The sequence below is a fragment of the Oncorhynchus tshawytscha genome, linkage group LG22, assembly GCF_018296145.1.
Source record: "Oncorhynchus tshawytscha isolate Ot180627B linkage group LG22, Otsh_v2.0, whole genome shotgun sequence".
Lineage (NCBI taxonomy): Eukaryota > Metazoa > Chordata > Actinopteri > Salmoniformes > Salmonidae > Oncorhynchus > Oncorhynchus tshawytscha.
The window spans coordinates 7,021,843-7,041,561 of record NC_056450.1 but is presented as its reverse complement, the minus strand read 5'-3'; the positions used below and the strand labels follow the sequence as shown (position 1 = coordinate 7,041,561).

Below are 19,719 nucleotides of genomic sequence, written 5' to 3'. Positions count from 1 at the left end.
TTTATACTTGCGTACTATTGTTTGTACAGATAAACGTGGTACCTTCAAGCGTTTGGAAATTGCTCCCAAGGATGAACCAGACTTGTGGAGGTCTACCATTATTTCTCTGAGGTCTTGGCTGATGTCTTTTGATTTTCCCATGATGTCAAGCAAAGAGGCACTGAGTTTGAAGGTAGGCCTTGAAATACATCCACAGGTACACCTCCAATGGACTCAAATGATGTCAATTAGCCTATCAGGAGCTTCTAAAGACAAGTTGTTTAAAGGCACAGTCAACTTAGTGTATGTAAACTTCTGACCCACTGGAATTGTGATACAATGAATTATAAGTGAAATAATCTGTCTGTAAACAATTGTTGGAAAAATGACTTGTCATGCACAAACTAGATGTCCTAACCGACTTGCCAGAACTATAGTTTGTTAACAAGAAATTTGTGGAGTGGTTGAAAAACTAGATTTAATGACTCCAACCTAAGTGTATGTAAACTTCCGACTTCAACTGCACATATGGTCACTGTGGGGACGATGTTGTCGATGCACTTATTAATGAAGCCGGTGACTGACGTGGTAAACTCCTCAATGCCATTGAATGAATCCCGGAACATATTCCAGTCTGTGTTAGCAAAACAGTCCTGTAGCTTAGCATCTGCTTCATCGGACCACTTCCCGAATTGAGTGTCACTGGTACTTCCGGTTTGAGTTTTTTCTTGTAAGCAGGAATCAGGAGGATAGAGTTAATCTCAGATTTGCGAAATGGAGGGCGAGGGAGAGCTTTGTATGCATCTCTGTGTGTGCACTAAAGGTTATCGTTTTTTCCCTTGTAGTTGCACAGGTGACATGGTGGTAGAAATGAGGTAAGATGGATTTCATTTTTTCTGCATTAAATCACTGGCCACTAGCAGCTTCGCTTCTGGGTGAGCATTTTCCTGTTTACCTACGGCCCTACACAGCTTGTTGAGTGCGGTCTTAGTGCCAGCATCAGTTTGTGGTGGTAAGCAGACAGGTATGAAAAATATAGATCTCTTGTAAATAGTATGGTCTACAGTTTATCATGAGGCATTCTAACTCAGGCGAGCAGAACCTCGAGACTTACTTAATATTAGAGATTGCCCACTAGCTGTTAACAAAGAGACACATACCCCCCGCCCTTGGGTTTATGAGACGCTGCCGTTCTGTCCTGCCAATGTATAGAAAAAACAGCTAGATTTATATTAACCATGTCCTCATTTGAAATTTAAAACGGTAAAGGTTAGGTACCGGCTTATGTTTAGAGTAAGGGTTTAGGGTAGGGTCGTCTGAAGGATTTCACTAAGCATCCACCATTGTACTTCGTTTGAGCAGCAATGTAGCTGTTCCGTCATCCACCACTAGAGTGCAGCAGAGAGCCATAAACTCTCCCATCGCCATAGGAACAAACAGAGGGAGGTCAAAAACAGATATAGTGGAAAAACAATCATGGGGAAGTCAGTTCAGTAACCCACTATTTGTGGAACAGTTTTGGTCTATCTGTGCATTCTTTCCCCATAAAAATGACTTGTTGGTACAAAACTGACTTAGTTGATGAGTTTGGTCATTGCTGTCAGTTGGATTGAAAAGGCATTTGTTTGAGTCTGGGGTTAGGCTGAAAACAGATAGTCATGTCTTGTTCTCTCTGCTACTGTATCATCTGTGCGTGGATGACAAATCAAGGGAGGTCAGAAGAAGAGAGCAATGAGGAGGAAGACAATAGTGGAGCAGGAGGAGGAGAAGGGACTGAAAAGACGAGAGGAGATGTCATATGAATAATTTATAAAAGGACAATGACAAAAGGGACAGAAAGAAAAAGATAAGAGGGGGAGATGCGTCTTACTGAGGAAGGTGAAAAGAGAAGGAGGAGGAGAAGGAGAGAAGAGAAAGGCCTGTACTTACTGGTGATCTGAGGGAGGAAAGGGGCCAGCAGCCTGGCTCGTTTCTTCTCATAGCCCTTCTGTGTGATGTCACCTAGCAGAGAAGAGAACAGGACACAGCCACATTAGTCACCAGTCAGTCAACACACACTACCATCAATCAATCAATCAACACACACACACACTGACTGTCTGGGGTTTGAGTATTAGGCCTTGACTGATTGATAAACACTATTACAATCAATTAAGATATAGGGCATCAAGATTGAGAGAACACTAACTCTAAAGTCTCTGATTATAGACATGCACACGCTGGTCATCACCCCCCCCCCCTGTATTTTTCCAGTTTTATTAACAGGGAGAAACATGAAATAAGGAGGGAGACCGATAGAGGACAGAGAAGTGTGTTGGGACTGGGTTTCGATCCCATGCGGTCAGGGGATTGCCTAGGTGCCGAGGGCGGCAACCTTAACCGCTCAACCACTCTCAGGCATCCTAACACACTTCAAAAAACCTTCCAGGGGAGATTCCGTCAGCTTCGGGTACAGCTTCACATGTCCTGTGGCTCACTGCAAACAGAAACTAATGTTCATTTGTCACATGCGTCGTAAAACAACAGGTGTAGGCTAACAGTGAAATGCTTACTTCAGGGTCCTTATCCAACAATGCACAGTAGAAAAAAAGAACAAATATTGAAATAGTGACACGAGGAATAAACACACAGTGAATAATGAATAATAATATTGAGTAAAAAAGGATCAGGTAAGATTATCGTTTCCCCTCCTTTAGTGGACAAATATGACAAGATCACACAAACCCCAGGGCAGGACAAACAACTAACAAAAGTTATTACAGCTACGGTTATAGTCTCCCACCAGAGAACAATACCAAAGTAGCTAATCGAGCCACAGAATAGTAAACATGGACATGGCTTGCATCTCAAATGGCACCCTATTCCCTACTATATATAGGGCACTACTTATGGCCCCTCGGGTACCATTTGGGATTGTAGCCATGGCAAAAAAAAGCAAAGAGGAAGCAATGGGAGGTAGTTTCACATGGAACCCAACTCCCCCCTCTCCTCTTTTCCCCTATTCTTCATTCTCTAGGGAGGGTGTGGGGGTAGAGGGGAAGGGGGAGAGCGTTTGGCCCAGCCCTCCCACAACTGCAAAGAGCAAAGTCCAAACACTCCCTAGGCTCCCCCAAAACACACACACGCACGGGCACGCAGGCAGGCAGGCACGGGCGCGTACACACTCACACACATCCCCTTATCTGTGACCAGCGATAGCGTCACAGGGAGAGATAAGAGGCAGTCTAAGTGGAGTAGAGAGGAGGCCTGGGGGTCTGTATCTCCGCATCCCATTCCTCCTAAACCTCCCTTAAAACTGTGATGATTTGAAAAACTTTTTTAAAATAGAAACTCAGATGTTTTAGGCTTAGTTATAGTGAAACATGTCAATTCTGGTCTTCATTTTGACAGTTTGTTGCAAAAGTGATGTATTTTGATAATTTAGTAGGAAATCTAGCTCTTTTTGCCCCTAATGGTTCAACTCTACTATTGAAATCGTGATGTAGAGCCTCTCAGTCATCTCAAGGGGGGTTCGGCATGAAATACACTCCCTTCTAGATGTGGTGGGTGGTACCACCTCAAAGCTAACTATAAAAGCAAGTGACGGCGCGCCTTATTTGGCAATGGTCGTGATAGGTGGGGTGTGCCAAAATATTTAGCATATGACGCTTCCTTGACTAGACGACTGACGTATCACAACATTTGTTTTTAAAAGCAGTAAGGCACATTTCCACGTATGACCAAATTCGAAGTTTCTGCTTACCGTGCTTTTACGAAGAAAGAAAACGTATAGGCTATGAGGATTACACGCTTATACTCATAGCTACATCCATCGTAATAATGGGCAAAGGCTGAAATTGGGGTTGAGAGTTACCCTTTAAGGCATCCGCATGCTTCCATCCGAAACAAACGGTTTTGGTCTTCGGCAAGGTTTTTTTCCTGGCTGTTCGTGCACACGTCATTTATTCTTGAGCAAAGTCGAACTTCGGGAGCCGAAGTCTACGCCCCTTCATTTGTGATTCGTCAAATGTAAGGGTAAATCGAGGCTCTTCTTCTTCTCGATTCAGCCGCAACTCAGTGTGGATTCAAAATGGCGAACGACAACAACTTGCAGCGTCGCTTGGTCGAGGAGGTACCTGCACCTCTACGATTCCAGCCCTTGCATCATATAAAGACTAGCATGTAAAGGCCAATTCATCCTTAAGTACACAAAATGTTGCTCCTCATCAATTGGGCGCATTTGTTGAACCAGCATGGCATACACCCCCCTCCGTTGTTCCTTCTCTGTTGAGTGGTCGCACTGACTATCTTCTCCCTTCACTCTCCTTTTATATGTGTTGCTAGGTAAAGTGAATTTAGTAGATACCGGGCCATTTTCCATTTTCTCGCCAGTCAAGTGTCTCTCTGTGAACACCATATTATTTCTACAGCGCGCCTCTTCCTTGCTTGGGTGTCGTCGTCACTTCCTTGTTTCGCCGTACTTGAGTATTACCAGCACTATTTCCGCTCTTCCCCTTTTCAAGCAAACGTCTTTAAAAGGGAGTATGCGAGCGAGCACGCTCGTTCAGTTTGCTTAGCCAGGTTCTACTAGGCGCCAGCCGAACCTGTCTGGGACGGCTTTATACCCCTACACCACCTCCTACTACAACTCCCACTGACTTGTGGAGGGACAGGGGTGGTGTGTGCTGCAGCCCAGACTAGAGGAAGATAAACGTACAATGAGAGAAACTGGTTGGGGAAGTGAGAAGGAACAAATAACGCGAGGGAGCGAGAGAGAGAGACCGATGGAGGCGTTTGATAAGCTGCTGGGCCTGGGGTGGTGTGTGTTTTATCTTGAAGGGACCGGCATCTCTCTCTCTCCCTCTGCGCTTGATATTACTGAGTAGAACAACAACGATTGAACATGAGAGAACTACTGCTGTGGGTTGTTTTTGGGGGCAGTATTATTTGCAACCTCAATCAGAGAAAAGGGGCAGGGCCCACAAGAGCGAGAAAGTAGAGAGTGACTGCAGGAGTGAGAAAGAGTAACAAAAAGAGAGACCTAGTGGGAAAAATAGAAAGAGTGACAGAGAGAAGGAGAGTAACAGAGTGATAGGTAGAGAAACCAACAAAGTGAGAGGAGAGAGAGAGAGTTCTGAGTGCTTTTTCATTCTGTGTCAGAGTGCTGTAGGGGCTCCCAGTATTCAGCAATGTGTTCATGCCTGGATACACACATTGTTACCGCTGCCTGAAAATCTGGCACGGAAACAGCAACTACAAGACACACACAAACAGGGACACACACACACACACAAACGTACGCAAAGGCCTACATTACAGACAAACACACTCTTTCCGTCTTTCACACACAAACACACAGAGAGGGAGTTGGCCCCACGCTCTGCCACAGTAAGTGGTAGATTGATGTTAGTGAGGAGTAGTGGACTGGAGCGCCATTGTGTGAGAGAGAGTTCTGGCCTACTCCAAGCATGAGCTCTGAACTGTGACTGATGTTGGGTCATTAACACAGAGAGACAGAGGGGTGCCTGTACTGGTGATGGGGTGGGACACAACAACAGGCACAGACTGGCACTACCACACAGCACCGTCATAGACAGCAGCAGACATCCAGACCTGGAGTTGGAGCTGGGCAGACAGAGTGGGCTGTGACCTGGTCAAGTCTGCACTGACCAACAGCTTGTGAGCAACACTTGCTACAGTTTGTGTATTAGAGAGAGATAGAAATAATGCTTTTGCAAAAACTGTTTGTGTGTGTGTGTGTGTGCGCGTGCGTGCGTGTGCGAGAGGTCTAAGGGCAGGATATGAGCGTTACCCCACCCAGTCTCCCCTGCCAAAAGCAGTTCGCAGTTTATTGAGACTACAGGAATGTGCACCAAATGGCACCCCATTCCTGAAATAGTGCACCACTTTTGACTAGGGCACATAGGGCTCTGGACAAAAGTGGTGCACTATATAGGGAATAATGTGCCATTTGGGACACCACCTAAAGGAATGTGCTGATGGGAGAACAGTCTCCTAACTGACTGGGCCAACTGGCTCACTGGACAAACTGTGTATGTGCATGTGTGAGATGCTATTCTGATAGTGTGTGTGTGTGTATGCGCGTGCGTGCACAGTGCTTTTCTGTGGTGTGTGGATGATGCTATTCTGCGGAGTGTGTGACTGTGTGTGTGTAACGCTGGAGCAGGTTAATGCAGGGTGGGGGGGGTTACAGTGTTTAGAAGAATGAGTGCTGAATTAGCTAGTGATGCAGTGGCACGGTGGGCCACCAGATCCATATGTGTCAGCACAGCAGCACCAGTTAGGGCTGCAATATATCGAATTCATTTGAATGTATGTTTTTGCGTGATATTCCAAACGCATGTATCGCAAGAATCAAGGCTTTGTTCTTTTTATGGGCATTTATGTCCGCTGGTTTCAATGTTGTATTTTTGGTCTCGTCTCCTTCGCTCCTGTGCTCTGTTCACTTTCCCATTTACACCAGAGATCGGTGTATAATGACGAGATGCATCTCCGCCCTAACAATGGGAGCTATTGTACCAAAGGCGGGAAGGCAGGCGTCAAGCTTAGGTCCCAAATAAGCCCATAGAAATGCATTGAACATATTTAGAAAGTGAAACCTCTCGCTTCGCCTCTTCTTCTGGTTTACAAACACCAAGCCCCTCCCCCTACCTCTCACGCCAACAACGTCGAGAGTTCACATCTTCCTCTCTGACAAGCGGTTTCAACTCGACATTTGCATTTGAGGTTTGGTGCAACAGAATTGGTCATATGGACACAAACACATTGTTGACTTTATTTTACTGTAATAAAGGAGAAGTGATCTTTTCTAACAATACTCTTTTTATGTCTCAACTACTTTAATTGCATTCAGAGCAGACACTACTAAAACGAGAGTATCAATGAACATTGATTCTGGAAAATGTATGCTCAGTTTGTTCCGCGTGGCATTGGGGTACCAAGTTCCGTACCGCTAGCAGCATTTTAGCCAAAGACTTATACAGTACTAGCTGTCTAGTCTGTGTTTCATAAATGTGTAATAAGCAGTGTTGTGTTCGAGACCACCTAAAACGAGACCGATTCAAGACCAGAGCAAATCGAGTTTGAGTCGTGACCGAGACCGGGAGCGAGACCGAGTCGAGACCGGGAGGGGGAGCGAGACCGAGTCGAGACCGGGAGGGGGAGCGAGACATGACCGAGACCGGGAGGGGGAGCGAGACATGACCGAGACCGGGAGGGGGAGCGAGACATGACCGAGACCGGGAGGGGGAGCGGGAGGGGAGCGAGACATGACCGAGACCGGGAGGGGGAGCGAGACATGACCGAGACCGGGAGGGGGAGCGAGACATGACCGAGACCGGGAGGGGGAGCGAGACATGACCGAGACCGGGAGGGGGAGCGAGACATGACCGAGACCGGGAGGGGGAGCGAGACATGACCGAGACCGGGAGGGGGAGCGAGACATGACCGAGACCGGGAGGGGGAGCGAGACATGACCGAGACCGGGAGGGGGAGCGAGACATGACCGAGACCGGGAGGGGGAGCGAGACATGACCGAGACCGGGAGGGGGAGCGAGGCATGACCGAGACCGGGAGGGGAGCGAGGCATGACCGAGACCGGGAGGGGGAGCGAGGCATGACCGAGACCGGGAGGGGGAGCGAGGCATGACCGAGACCGGGAGGGGGAGCGAGACATGACCGAGACCGGGAGGGGGAGCGAGACATGACCGAGACCGGGAGGGGGAGCGAGACATGACCGAGACCGGGAGGGGGAGCGAGACATGACCGAGACCGGGAGGGGGAGCGAGACATGACCGAGACCGGGAGGGGGAGCGAGTCATGACCGAGACCGGGAGGGGGAGCGAGTCATGACCGAGACCGGGAGGGGAGCGAGACATGACCGAGACCGGGAGGGGGAGCGAGACATGACCGAGACCGGGAGGGGGGAGCGAGACATGACCGAGACCGGGAGGGGGAGCGAGACATGACCGAGACCGGGAGGGGAGCGAGACATGACCGAGACCGGGAGGGGGAGCGAGACATGACCGAGACCGGGAGGGGGAGCGAGACATGACCGAGACCGGGAGGGGGAGGAGACATGACCGAGACCGGGAGGGGGAGCGACATGACCGAGACCGGGAGGGGGAGCGAGACATGACCGAGACCGGGAGGGGAGCGAGACATGACCGAGACCGGGAGGGGGAGCGAGACATGACCGAGACCGGGAGGGGGAGCGAGACATGACCGAGACCGGGAGGGGAGCGAGACATGACCGAGACCGGGAGGGGGAGCGAGACATGACCGAGACCGGGAGCGAGTCATGACCGAGACCGGGAGCGAGACATGACCGAGACCGGGAGCGAGACATGACCGAGACCGGGAGCGAGACATGACCGAGACCGGGAGCGAGACATGACCGAGACCGGGAGCGAGACATGACCGAGACCGGGAGCGAGACATGACCGAGACATGACCGAGACCGGGAGGGGGAGCGAGACATGACCGAGACCGGGAGAGGGAGCGAGACATGACCGAGACCGGGAGAGGGAGCGAGACATGACCGAGACCGGGAGAGGGAGCGAGACCGAGTCATGACCGAGACCGGGAGGGGGAGCGAGACCGGAAGGGGGACAAGGGGTCCGAGCACAGGAAAATGTTCAATTCAAGACTTTGCTTGTAATTTTGTCAAATCACCACTATAATAAGAGTTCAAAATGTTCAGTATTTCTGTGTTCATATTTCAGAACATATGGACTCTTTATACATTCTGAACAGTGAAAAATTGCATGCTGAGGGAAAATAGAGCCACTACAAATTATTACTAACCCAAACACAGTGGGGAACAATGGGCCTTCTACGCCTTCAGAGAAGGGCTAAGGATTTCTAAAATAAGGATTATAATAATAATATTAATTACAGTGCATTCAGAAAGTATTTCAGTTTTCAAATGTCAAGTTACAGCATTATTCTAAAATTGATTAAATGGGGGGGTTCTCATCAATCTACACACAATACCCCTACAGGGTTTGTAAGTAAGCATTTCAACATATGATGACCTTGGTCTCTACACTGATTGTATTCGGCGCATGTGACAAAATGTGATTCGATTTAAATGACAAAGCAAAAACAGGATAAGACATTTTTGCAAATGTATAATTACATTTTAAAAATGAAATATTACATTTACATACAGTACAGGTCAAAAGTTCATAAGCAAAAATTAATTCCAGGGTTGATTTATTTTGACTATATTATACATTGCAGAAGACATCAAAACTATGAAATAACACATATGGAATCATGTCGTAACCCCCCAAAAAGTGTTGAACAAATTAAATATATTTTAGATTCTTCAAAAGCAGCCCCATTAATATATTTTGGACTTGCCCCACAATCTAAACTTACTGGGGAGAAATAAGATCTAACATTGGAAAAATAATGGGATTTGATATAGAACAAACATTCATTTCTTTGTACTTGGAGAAAAGTACCTCTTGAAGGTCCTACTTGCAGCCAGGAAAAAGGATGTCAGTAGGAAATGGCTACAAAAAGAGCCTCCCACAGTGACACAATGGATAGACAATGTAAAAGAAATACACCACATGGAGCGTATGACCTTTGCTTTAAGAACACAAGAGATCATACGCGAGGTCAGGAATACTTTAAAAACAGGTTTCATACTTGAAAAAGGTTTAATTCAAAGATGTCAATGTAACTAATATAATGAAGGTATGACGTGCACTGTAACTGTCAGATCTTTTTTGTTCTTTTATTTTACTTGTTGTACTTTGTGTTCCTACAATAAAAACAAAGTATACCTTTTTTTTTTTTAAGCGGCCACCCTTTCCCTTGACCGTTTTGCACACTCTTGGCATTCTCTCAACTAGCTTTACCTGGAATGCTTTTCCAACAGTCTTGAAGGTGTTCCCACATATGCTGCGTAGTTGTTGGCTGCTTTTCCTTCACTTTGTGGTCCAACTCATCCCAAACCATCTCAATTGGGTTGAGGTCGGGTGATTGTGGAGACCAGTTCATCATATGGCACTCCATCACTAAAGGTCACTAATAAGAAGTACTGTAGGTATTCAGACCCTTTAATCAGTACTTTGTTGAAGCACCTTTGGCAGCGATTATAGCCTTGAGTCTTATTGGGTATGACGCTACAAGCTTGGCATACCTGTATTTTTATGGAGTTTCTCCTATTCCTCTCTGCAGATCCTCTCAAGCTCTGTCAAGCTGGATGGGGAGCGTTGCTGCACAGCTACATCCAGAGATGTTCGATGGGTTTCAATTCCGGGGTCTGGCTGGTTCACTCAAGGACATTCAGAGACTTGTCCCAAAGCCACTCCTGCTTTGTCTAGGCTGTGTGCTAAGGGTTGTTGTTCGGTTGGAAGGTAAACCATTGCCTCAGTCTGAGGTCCTGAGTGCTCTGGAGCAGGTTTTCATCAAGGATCTTTCTGTACTTTGCTCCGTTCATCTTTGCCTCAATCCTGACTAGTCTCCCAGTCCCTGCCGCTGAAACACATCCCCACAGCATGATGCTGCCACCCACATGCTTCACTGTAGGGATGGTGCCAGGTTTCCTCCAGGCGTGACACTTGGCATTGAGGCCAAAGAGTTCAAACTTGATTTCATCAGACCAGAGAATCTTGTTTCTCATGGTCAGAGTTTTAGGTACCTTTTTGGAAAACTCCAAGCGGGCTGTCATGTGCCTTTTACTGAGGAGTGTCTTCTGTCCATTTACCACAGGTGGACTCCAAACAAGTTGTTGAAACATCAAGGATAATCAATGGAAACAGGATGCAACTGAGCTCAACAGGATGCAACTGAGTTTCATAGAAAAGGTTCTGAATACTTATGTAAACACTTTTTTATTTTTTTTATACATTTGCAAAAAGTTCTAAAAACCTGTTTTTGCTTCGCCATTATGGGGTATTGTGTGTAGATGGCTGAGGATATGTTTTTATTTAATTTTAGAATAAGGCTGCAAAGTATCAAAATGTGGAAAAAGTCAAGGGGTCTGAAAACTTTCCGAAGGCACTGTATATTATTATTTTCAAGGATGTTCTGATTTAATCTCCTCAGTTTTTGTTAGAAATTAAAGGGTTGTCACCGGGGAGATAAGTCTAGCTAGCCAAGTCAGCCATTGGCTAGGCCATGAGAAGCTAGATGAAGGCATCTGTCATTCAACTGTATTAGGGCAAAATTTGTGAGTGACATTGGAATCAACCAATCACATCGAGTTAATGGGTGGGACATTTTTTACAAAAACGTATGGAAACTTCTGCCTCCTTGAAGAACAACAGGTCACTGTGCAATAGCGAGCAGTAGTTATCCCATGGTCTAGCTAGCCAGCTTTTGTTGTCGGTTAGTTTGCAGTGGCCGCAGCTACAGCAGATTTTATCAAAGAGGATGTTGTTGCTAATTTGTTAGCTTCACCCTTTTCAAGAATAACTTTCAACAAGAAGTAAGGTTCCAAATGATTCTCTGGTGAGGGGAACTGTGTTGTTTATTGCAGCGCGCTTGCTGCTGTTAGCCATCTCTTTGAAAATAACTTCTGTGTGTGAAACATTATTGCATTTAAAGTGGAACAGCATTTTAGCTAAATTAAATCTTATAAAAATCTGTTCATATACACCCCCAGGAAGAATGACTCTGAAAAGCGACCACTTCGATATGGACATTTCATTAATTCTTAGAATGTTTAGGAATTACATATACTAAGGCATTTGTGAAAATTCGATAGCAATGTAGAGCGGGAAAGCGGCCGTGCGTTTGGACAATTAATAGATAAATAAAATAATAGTCAATAAAAACACGTCTTGTCCAGGACCGGAGTCTACACAGACTGGTGCACTATAGAGTATAACAGTACTCCTTTATACAAACAAGCCATTTGCCACACAGGTCTGCCATCATTCCCTTTGAACTGGACTGTATGTTTACAAGCAGTTGCAACCGCGCGACTTTAGGTCATTAGAATGCATTTGTCCAAAAAAAGCCACAAAATACACCTGAATGGATTTCTGTAAATATGTAAACACCATGAGAGTCCCCTTACATTTGGGAACTTTACAGTCCTATTGATCAAACAACCATGAAAAGGTAGGCTCTATCTCCCTCAGTTATAAACATCAACAACACGATCAACAACTAATGCTAGCCAGAGCTAAAATCGAACAGAGGAACATTAGATAAACCCTCTCAAACTTTTTCAGCTAGTTGGCCGTCAAAATTGCAATGGGGAATTGCAGCCTCCACTTCCTTCTGCAGCTTGCCTGCCAATATGCATGCTTGTCCCAACCAAGCACCCATGCTAACTGGCTAAAGTTGGCTAGCTTGCCACTTCCAGACACAAATGAAAGAACACCTCACTCTGACCATTTTATTCACCCTAACAGACCTGGTTAGGCTGTTTGAATGTTATCTGGAGCGTTCTTGACTAATTATTACTTTTATTGCCTATGTTAACGGACACCGGTCATATTCAGGGGATGTTGCGCGTTTGTAAATTCATCAGTTGTTCTGCGCTCTGACGAGAGTGCTCTGAAGTCAGAGTAGATAGCCAGAGTGAATTTTCAAAAACAAGAGATATGCTAACTAGATAAGTCGTTCAAGTTCTTGCTAGCTAACCAAATGACACCTGTATCTCTAGCTGTGTATATCCACCAAAAAACAATATGAGGGGAAAAAGTCAGTGACTCACCCACTCCTCCAATGTCATGACATCCTGCTAGCAGCTAGCTAGCTAACATTAGGCTGTGTTTTTAGCTTGCTACATAAATAGATACGCTAGCCTATTAGCCACGTTACGACTGACTTGTGATCATTGCCCGTGCTAGCTTGATTGTATTGACATTCCCAGCCTTAGTTACATTTGTCCCTTTTTGTCCAGAATATTGAGTAATTTAAACTGAAACAGTGCATCCTGAACAGGAGGCAGAAAACAATGTACCAGGCCAGCTGTGATTTACAACCTGATCTAGGACTACCAAGAAATGAATTGGTGAATTATACATTGAGTCAAATACAACCTATTTTTAAAACCTCAAACTTTTGACTGATATTATGATTGTTTGTTTCATATCTGCAAAGTAGTCAAAACACTGTCAGTTCCACTTGAAACTATAGGTCACCAGTTACTTTGTGTGCTGAACTTTGTGTGCTTAAACGTGAAATGTTTTTTTTTTGTAATGGGAAGTAATAGTTGTACATTTCGATTGGGAAATGCTTAATGGTTGTGTTTTGTATTCTTATGATTGGGACCTAATGGCTTATTGTGTCAGAGTTTATGGACTGCTTATCCTTTAGTATTATGCTGTGTGTGACTGCTCTTTCCATCGCCCTATGCAGTGGAGTAGTGGTGCCTGGAGAATTTGCTATACTCTAATTTTGCCCAGTGAAGGAAATGAACCCTGTGTGCCCAGAGTGAAAGAGTTTTCACTCTGAAAATCACATTTTTTTAATATAAAAAATACAAACATGATGGTTAAAGTCAACAACAATGCTTAAACCACATCAATCTGATTGGGTCCCCAGTGGGCCTCTGTCCACCCAGGCCCATCCATGTCTACACCCCCGATGCAAACTACCATGATGACAATTGCGCATCACAAATAGTCTACTAACCAACACTTCGGACTAAACTTTTTGAATACCTGGTTTGCATACCCATTGTTTCCTACCCAACCGGCTACCGATGTCATTCTTCTGCCAATTCTTCCATGCCAAAACCAGTTCAGAGCTGCACTCTTGCTGCCTGCAGATGATATTCCACTGAAACTAGGGGTGCATGTGAATATATTTCGCGTGCGTCACGATTGTGTAGGCTACTTTGTCCATGATTTCCCTATTGTACTACATAATTGATAAGTCGTATACCTTCACTACACTACTTTGATACGCATCAGTGGGGATTAAAGAAGTGAGTATACGCAATGCCCACCAAGACAAGAAGAGACACTCAATGTGGTCTCAGGTACTGAGAAATAAGGTAGGCCACTTGATTTCAACATCTGAACAAAGTGGACAGGCTAACATGCTTTTCAAAAAGTTGAAAACAGACAGAAGGGTGTGTTCATAACAATTCGACCTTGTTAGCTAGCAAATAGATCCAAGTTGGTTGGACCTGAAATATAAAGATTAGCTGGCTAATCACTAGCTCGTGGGCTTTAGCAATTGTTGATGAAACCTCTTAATGTTCTATAGTCTAATACCTGCTACAAGAAGTTAGACATTATTACTGGATGTGCATTATGCATGGATCTAGTTAAGTTAATAACTAAAAAGGGCATTTTAAAAGACAGACGTGAAAGCCAGATCAGTGATTATTGCAACAAAAAAAAGCAGGTTGAACTATTTGGATTCAATTATTAGGTACTTATGGTTATGGAAGGCTTTATTTTATTTTAATTTAGATATAACTTCACAATTTATTAGATTATGGCTGACTGTTTGAAATGCAGTGTATTTGACCTTTAATTATACAACAATGCTTCTTTAGAGGAACCCCCCCAAAAATTGAGATATACAGTATATCGTGAATCACCCATAAATTAGATTTTTTTTTGTAAGCCATATCACCCAGCACCAGTATGTGTTTACACTTCATCTGTTTCTGTCTCAGTGAGTGTGTCTCAGTCAGTGTGTGTGTGTGTTTATCAGTCGGATATGAGAGGTTTTGGGAGCTTCCTGGACTCTCTGTTCTTGGTGGGGAGGGGAAAGGACCCAGAGTACAGAGAGGAAGCGTGTGTGACGGTGCCATGACGTCACACAGCTCCCGTCAGCAGGGCTGAGAGATCTGACTCCCTAAACATGATTAAGTTACACACTTATCATACACTGCCCTCATAACATTACCATCTTCTCCCTTTACTTAAAATAAGGTCTTTTAAGGGAGTATGCGAGGAGACTTATTCGGTTAGCTGAGTTCGGCTAGGCGTCAGCCGAACTGAAGGATGCTGACGCCTTAAGGTCTGATCTCTGACAGACAGCTGAAGCACAAGGGTCAGCTTGAGGTCATTGACCCGCCTTCTCTCCCTCGCTTGTCACTGTTCCCAGACCAGTTTATAGAAATACAAAAACACATAGTTTACCTTAACTAGTTGTTTGGCTTTAATGTTAAAGCCATTCTGTCATTACTGACCCCTTTTTACATTTAACCCACAGGGAGGCCAGGATGGATATTATGCCATTTTATCAAGGAATTAGTCTGATGTTCCATTATATAGTCATTCAGCCACTCAACACCCTTGGACAGCTCATCTTTTCAGCTCAACCCCTTAGTTCACTGGTGATTATGTTTCTTCATGTTAAACTTTGACCTTGGTGGGGTTGAGGTCAGCACTGTAAATGCTGTATGTTCTAATATACAGACTAGTAACTGACCCCAGAGAGATTTCTTGCCATGCTAGGGTAGCAGTCTAGCTACTGTATTTCATTCAACTACTAACCAACACTTCTTCATGTATAACTCAACCAGAGTAAATGCTGTAACTAAAATGGTATTTAATATGTACTTTAGGCCTAAATATAAAATAGGCTACCATTTATAGCTTCCACAGCAGTATTGGTAGATTAGGAATATGGTCATGGTCAGTGATAACTAAGGAGAGAGAGAACTGTAGTAGTTTCTATTCTAAGAGACTTGGATGAGCCTGGGATGAGCTAATGGTTGATGCTAGCAGACAGGAGGACTGGGTTGGTGTGGTAATGCGCTGATTAACGCCCACACACCCCCAACTAACACACACACACACACACAAAATCAGATTAGACTACAGTCACTGTAAATACGCTAAAATAAGCATTTGAGACTAGGGGGCTTTGGGAATCCTGGCTCAGGGACACTAAGCCCTTCCTGAAACAGTTGAATTAATTGTGAAATGGTGTGAGTAAACAACATCTTTAGTAACAATGCATCTTTATCCATTTTAGAGCTTGTGTAACGGATTTAAGATGTACCGTAAACTCACTCCACAGCAGCTTGGAATGTCGCCGGTGGAGCTATCGAATTAGATCTTTTTTTGACGGCTGGTATGTTGTCAAGGAGGGCGGTTACGTGTGCACGGTCACGTGTGTTTGTGAGCAGAGGATCACTGGTTCGAGTCGGGTATGATGACAGGGGCAGCGGAGGAAGCTTTAATGTTAGCAGCACACTGACATCCAAAATGTAAAGTGATAAACTCAACATCATTCTCATTGTTATTCTTGAGGTTGTGGCTGAAAGTGGCAATGGATGTCAATCAATTCTAAACTGATCTGTGTCTTCCTGTGTCGATCCCCCCCTCACCCACGTGTACCACAGCGGAGCGTGAAGAACACAGCGAAAACACATGCTCATATAACATACACACAACCTCTTGCTCTCTATAAATGTCTCTCAACATGTCGGTAAATGACCCCTCTGTGATCAGTCAGCCCCCTACTGAACGTATGCAGATCGACAGGTCTAATTACGGTTGAATGGACGGATCGGACTGGTGGCTGGTCCCATGCAGCTCTGGGAGGAAGCAACATCTTTATCTCCCACTTCCTCTTTCCACAGGCACACTATCAGTTCCCCTCGGCCTGAACTAGGAACACTACAACATGAGACACTCCCACTGTCTTAACCAGAAAGACTGGTAATAGAGGAAAGACAATACAACTCTGGCATCCATAAAGGTCCTTGCATCAATAACGGTCTATGAATTTGAGAATGGTTACATTTTTCCAGCCAGATCGCTCTTACCACCAAACCAAGTTGAGGGGCTGCTGTTGGGCTGAAAAACAAACTCCGAATTTAACCTGAGGTCCTGTTAATAGATCAGAAGGCAATAAAAATCTGCATTGACTCAGTTCATCATTATAACTAATACCATCTCTCTTCCATTAGCTGAGTAGTACGTACAGTACAGTCAGAGGGAGTGGGACATTCCCGCTGAGACCTCTCTATCATCTATTATCTCCATTCCAAACACACTCCCATCTCATGCCTGCCGTAATCCACAACTCCCTCTATAATCAGATTATTTCATGCAAAATCTGACAAGGGGGATAACTAAGGCTGACTACTGTCACTTTATCATAATCATGTCTCTCCGCCCTTGGCCAGTCTGTCCGTGCCTGTAGATTAACTTGTATCACCTCACCTTTAACTGGTTTGTTATAGATTAGCTTCAATATGTTTACAGATCAAGATGGAGCCTTGGATGGTTGTGGTGGATTGAATATTTTTCCTATTTGAGGTTATCGTGAGTGTTGAAATGAGTTCTAATTTAAGTAGCCGTCAGCCCTGGCCTGTATCACTTTACATTAATACTACAACATTACTGCAGTGAAACATGATACTTCACTTTCCCTGGTGGTGTCACACAGAGCTATGTTGAAACACTAGTCTGCCATGCAGTCAGGCAGCACTCCCTACATAACGGCCCTTTGTCTTTCTAAAGTGAGAGAGGAGGGTGTTAGAGCTCGAGTTTTGTTTACCTGTATATTAGCTAAACTTAAACCTCTATTGTTTTTGTGATTGAAACATGGATGTCCCATGGTATGGTGGGGTATGCAAAATTGGTCAATTTATGCACCTCTAGCTCCTGATTGTTTTGGCATTCAGGTCCAAAAAGTTACTTCCCGAACACTCCTACCATGGACAAGGTTTTGTTCAAATCAAAAGGGGTGCAGTCAGAAACTGACTGAAATCATATGAAACGTCCCCTTAGTAAGCAGGTTCAATAGTCCTGACAGCAGGGCCATGAGCCATCATGTAGGCTACTGATGAGTGGGTGGGAAGGAGGCAGACAGTACCTGCCTGGGAGAGGTTAGCGAAGTCACACTAGGTCGGACTACCCACCACAGGGAAGTCTCTCACATGACCATGAAGCTAGCCTCGACTCCGGCCGTTCTAGGAATACGGTGGAATGTCTGGATGTGCAAGAATACTGTAGACTAGAGAGCTAGCATCAATGTAGGTTAAGGTCCCAACAGTAATCACCATTATTAACCTAGCCAGTATGCTAACAGTCAGACAACTGTATAGCAGCAACAAAGTAGGTGTGTTTAGGTACCTTCTAAACCTTCACTGACTGACTCAGCAATTTACAAGAGCTACAAATGTTGAACTCTTTCATTTTGAGGAATTAAGTAACAAACTGTGGATTATCTATAAGAAGGCTTATAGGCTAGTCGTGAGAATCTGAGCGAGAACGATGATAGACAGTTTTTGTGTGGAGAAAAAGTGTTGGCCTGGATCAGACAGTGTGGGAAAGTGGGACGGGAGGGTAAAGTAAGATGGGAAACTCCTATTCAAATGGAGTTATGGATGTTGGGAAGAAAGGTGCAGGGGGGAATGGAGGATTGGTCTTGAGCTGGAGGATGAGTGGAATTTGCTGAAGTGGGAGCCTGGGAGGCAGCTGCGCTGCACTGCAGGGGTGGAGGATGGAGTGGGTAGTGGAGATTGGAGAAGAGGAGGGATTTCTCCCTGCCTATAGCTTGGCTAAATGTAGCCTGGAGTCTGGCACAGAACAGAGCTGCCGTCTCCTCTCTCCCACGCCCCCACCATAGCTGGGGGTAGTAACTCCCCCTTGGGGTCTGCTGTTCATAAACTGCAGCCTAATCTGGAGTGGACTCAGTAAAGATGAAATCTTGGTTCAGAGCCGCTGGCCACGATGACATATTTACAAGCCTTGTTTAATTGGCTCTTATCCAGATGTGGAAGTATGATGATAGTTCACAGCGGTAAATGTATGTTTGACGCTTTAGCCTACTCTCCCCTACTGAACTCACTATGTCACACTGACTCACTAAGGTCAACACACTCACAGTCGAGCTGGCCAAGGAAGAGTGCTGTCTGAAACACTACATAGTATGTTGTTGGCCGATACTAAAATATAAACTTAATGTAAAAGGCAAGAAGATGTGCAAGATAGAATAGGCCTATATGTATTATTGATAATCACATTCTCAAACCAAGCTTAGTTCACTGCTTGTATTTTTTATTTTATTGTTATTTTTTATTTAACTAGGCGAGTCAGTTAAGAACAAATTCTTATTTACTATTACGACATACCCCGGCCAAACCCTAACCCGGGCGATGCTGGGCGCCACCCTATGGGACACAGCCGGTTGTGATACAGCCTGGAATCGAACCAGGGTCTGTAGTGACGCCTCTAGCACTGAGATGCAGTGCCTTAAACCTCTGCGCCACTCGGGAGGCAGGCTACATATTGGGCTAGGTAGGCTACATCTTGTAATCGTATTAGCTAATTCCCACACCAATAGAGTAGTACTATTTTGAACTGGTAGAGGAAGTCTTGATTTAAAGAAAGGATTATTCGGGTCTGGATTCAGGCAGGGTTTAAACTAACTGCATTCTTTAGAGCTCGTTGCAGTGGGTCAAGACAGAGGAGGAGCATGCCAGGTCTCTTTGAGGAGGGACAAGGCAGGAGTAGCTAGAGGTGAACAGAGGACCTCAGTCTTTGATACCATCCAGACCACCACAGTCATCAGTGTGTCATTGGAGTCTGTGTGGGAGAAGATACAGATGAACACACACAGAGATGAGTTTGTGTAACAGATACTGCTAGTCCTGCTTCCTTACCTCCCATTAGTCATCACAGTGACAGACGGATTACCTCATTAGGCCAACCCATTACCCCCTCAGTCGTCAATGACACCATTCACTGACAAAGGCTACTGCATAACATAACCCACTACTACAGCAATAAGACATCTCTAGCTGACCATAAAATGACATGTTTTAGCTCATATTCAGGAAGTGAC

General features: G+C 45.0%; 1 protein-coding gene across 6 annotated transcripts in view; it reads right to left on the bottom strand.

Moving 5' to 3' along the window:
* The window catches only part of dip2ba (disco-interacting protein 2 homolog Ba), a 74,550-nt gene that overhangs the window by 39,997 nt on the left and 14,834 nt on the right, over positions 1–19,719 (bottom strand). For 2 of the 6 annotated variants that reach the window (XM_042303623.1, XM_042303624.1), the window contains exons 1-2: positions 3,833–4,559; positions 1,909–1,980 (exon numbers count right to left, since the gene is read on the bottom strand). In XM_042303623.1, the coding sequence (XP_042159557.1) occupies positions 1,909–1,980; positions 3,833–3,920 (160 nt within the window). In that variant the 5' untranslated portion in view covers positions 3,921–4,559. Of the gene's footprint in view, positions 1–1,908; positions 1,981–3,832; positions 4,572–19,719 lie in introns of those variants that run through there. The other 4 variants (XM_042303625.1, XM_042303621.1, XM_042303622.1 and 1 more) reach the window with 4 other exon arrangements.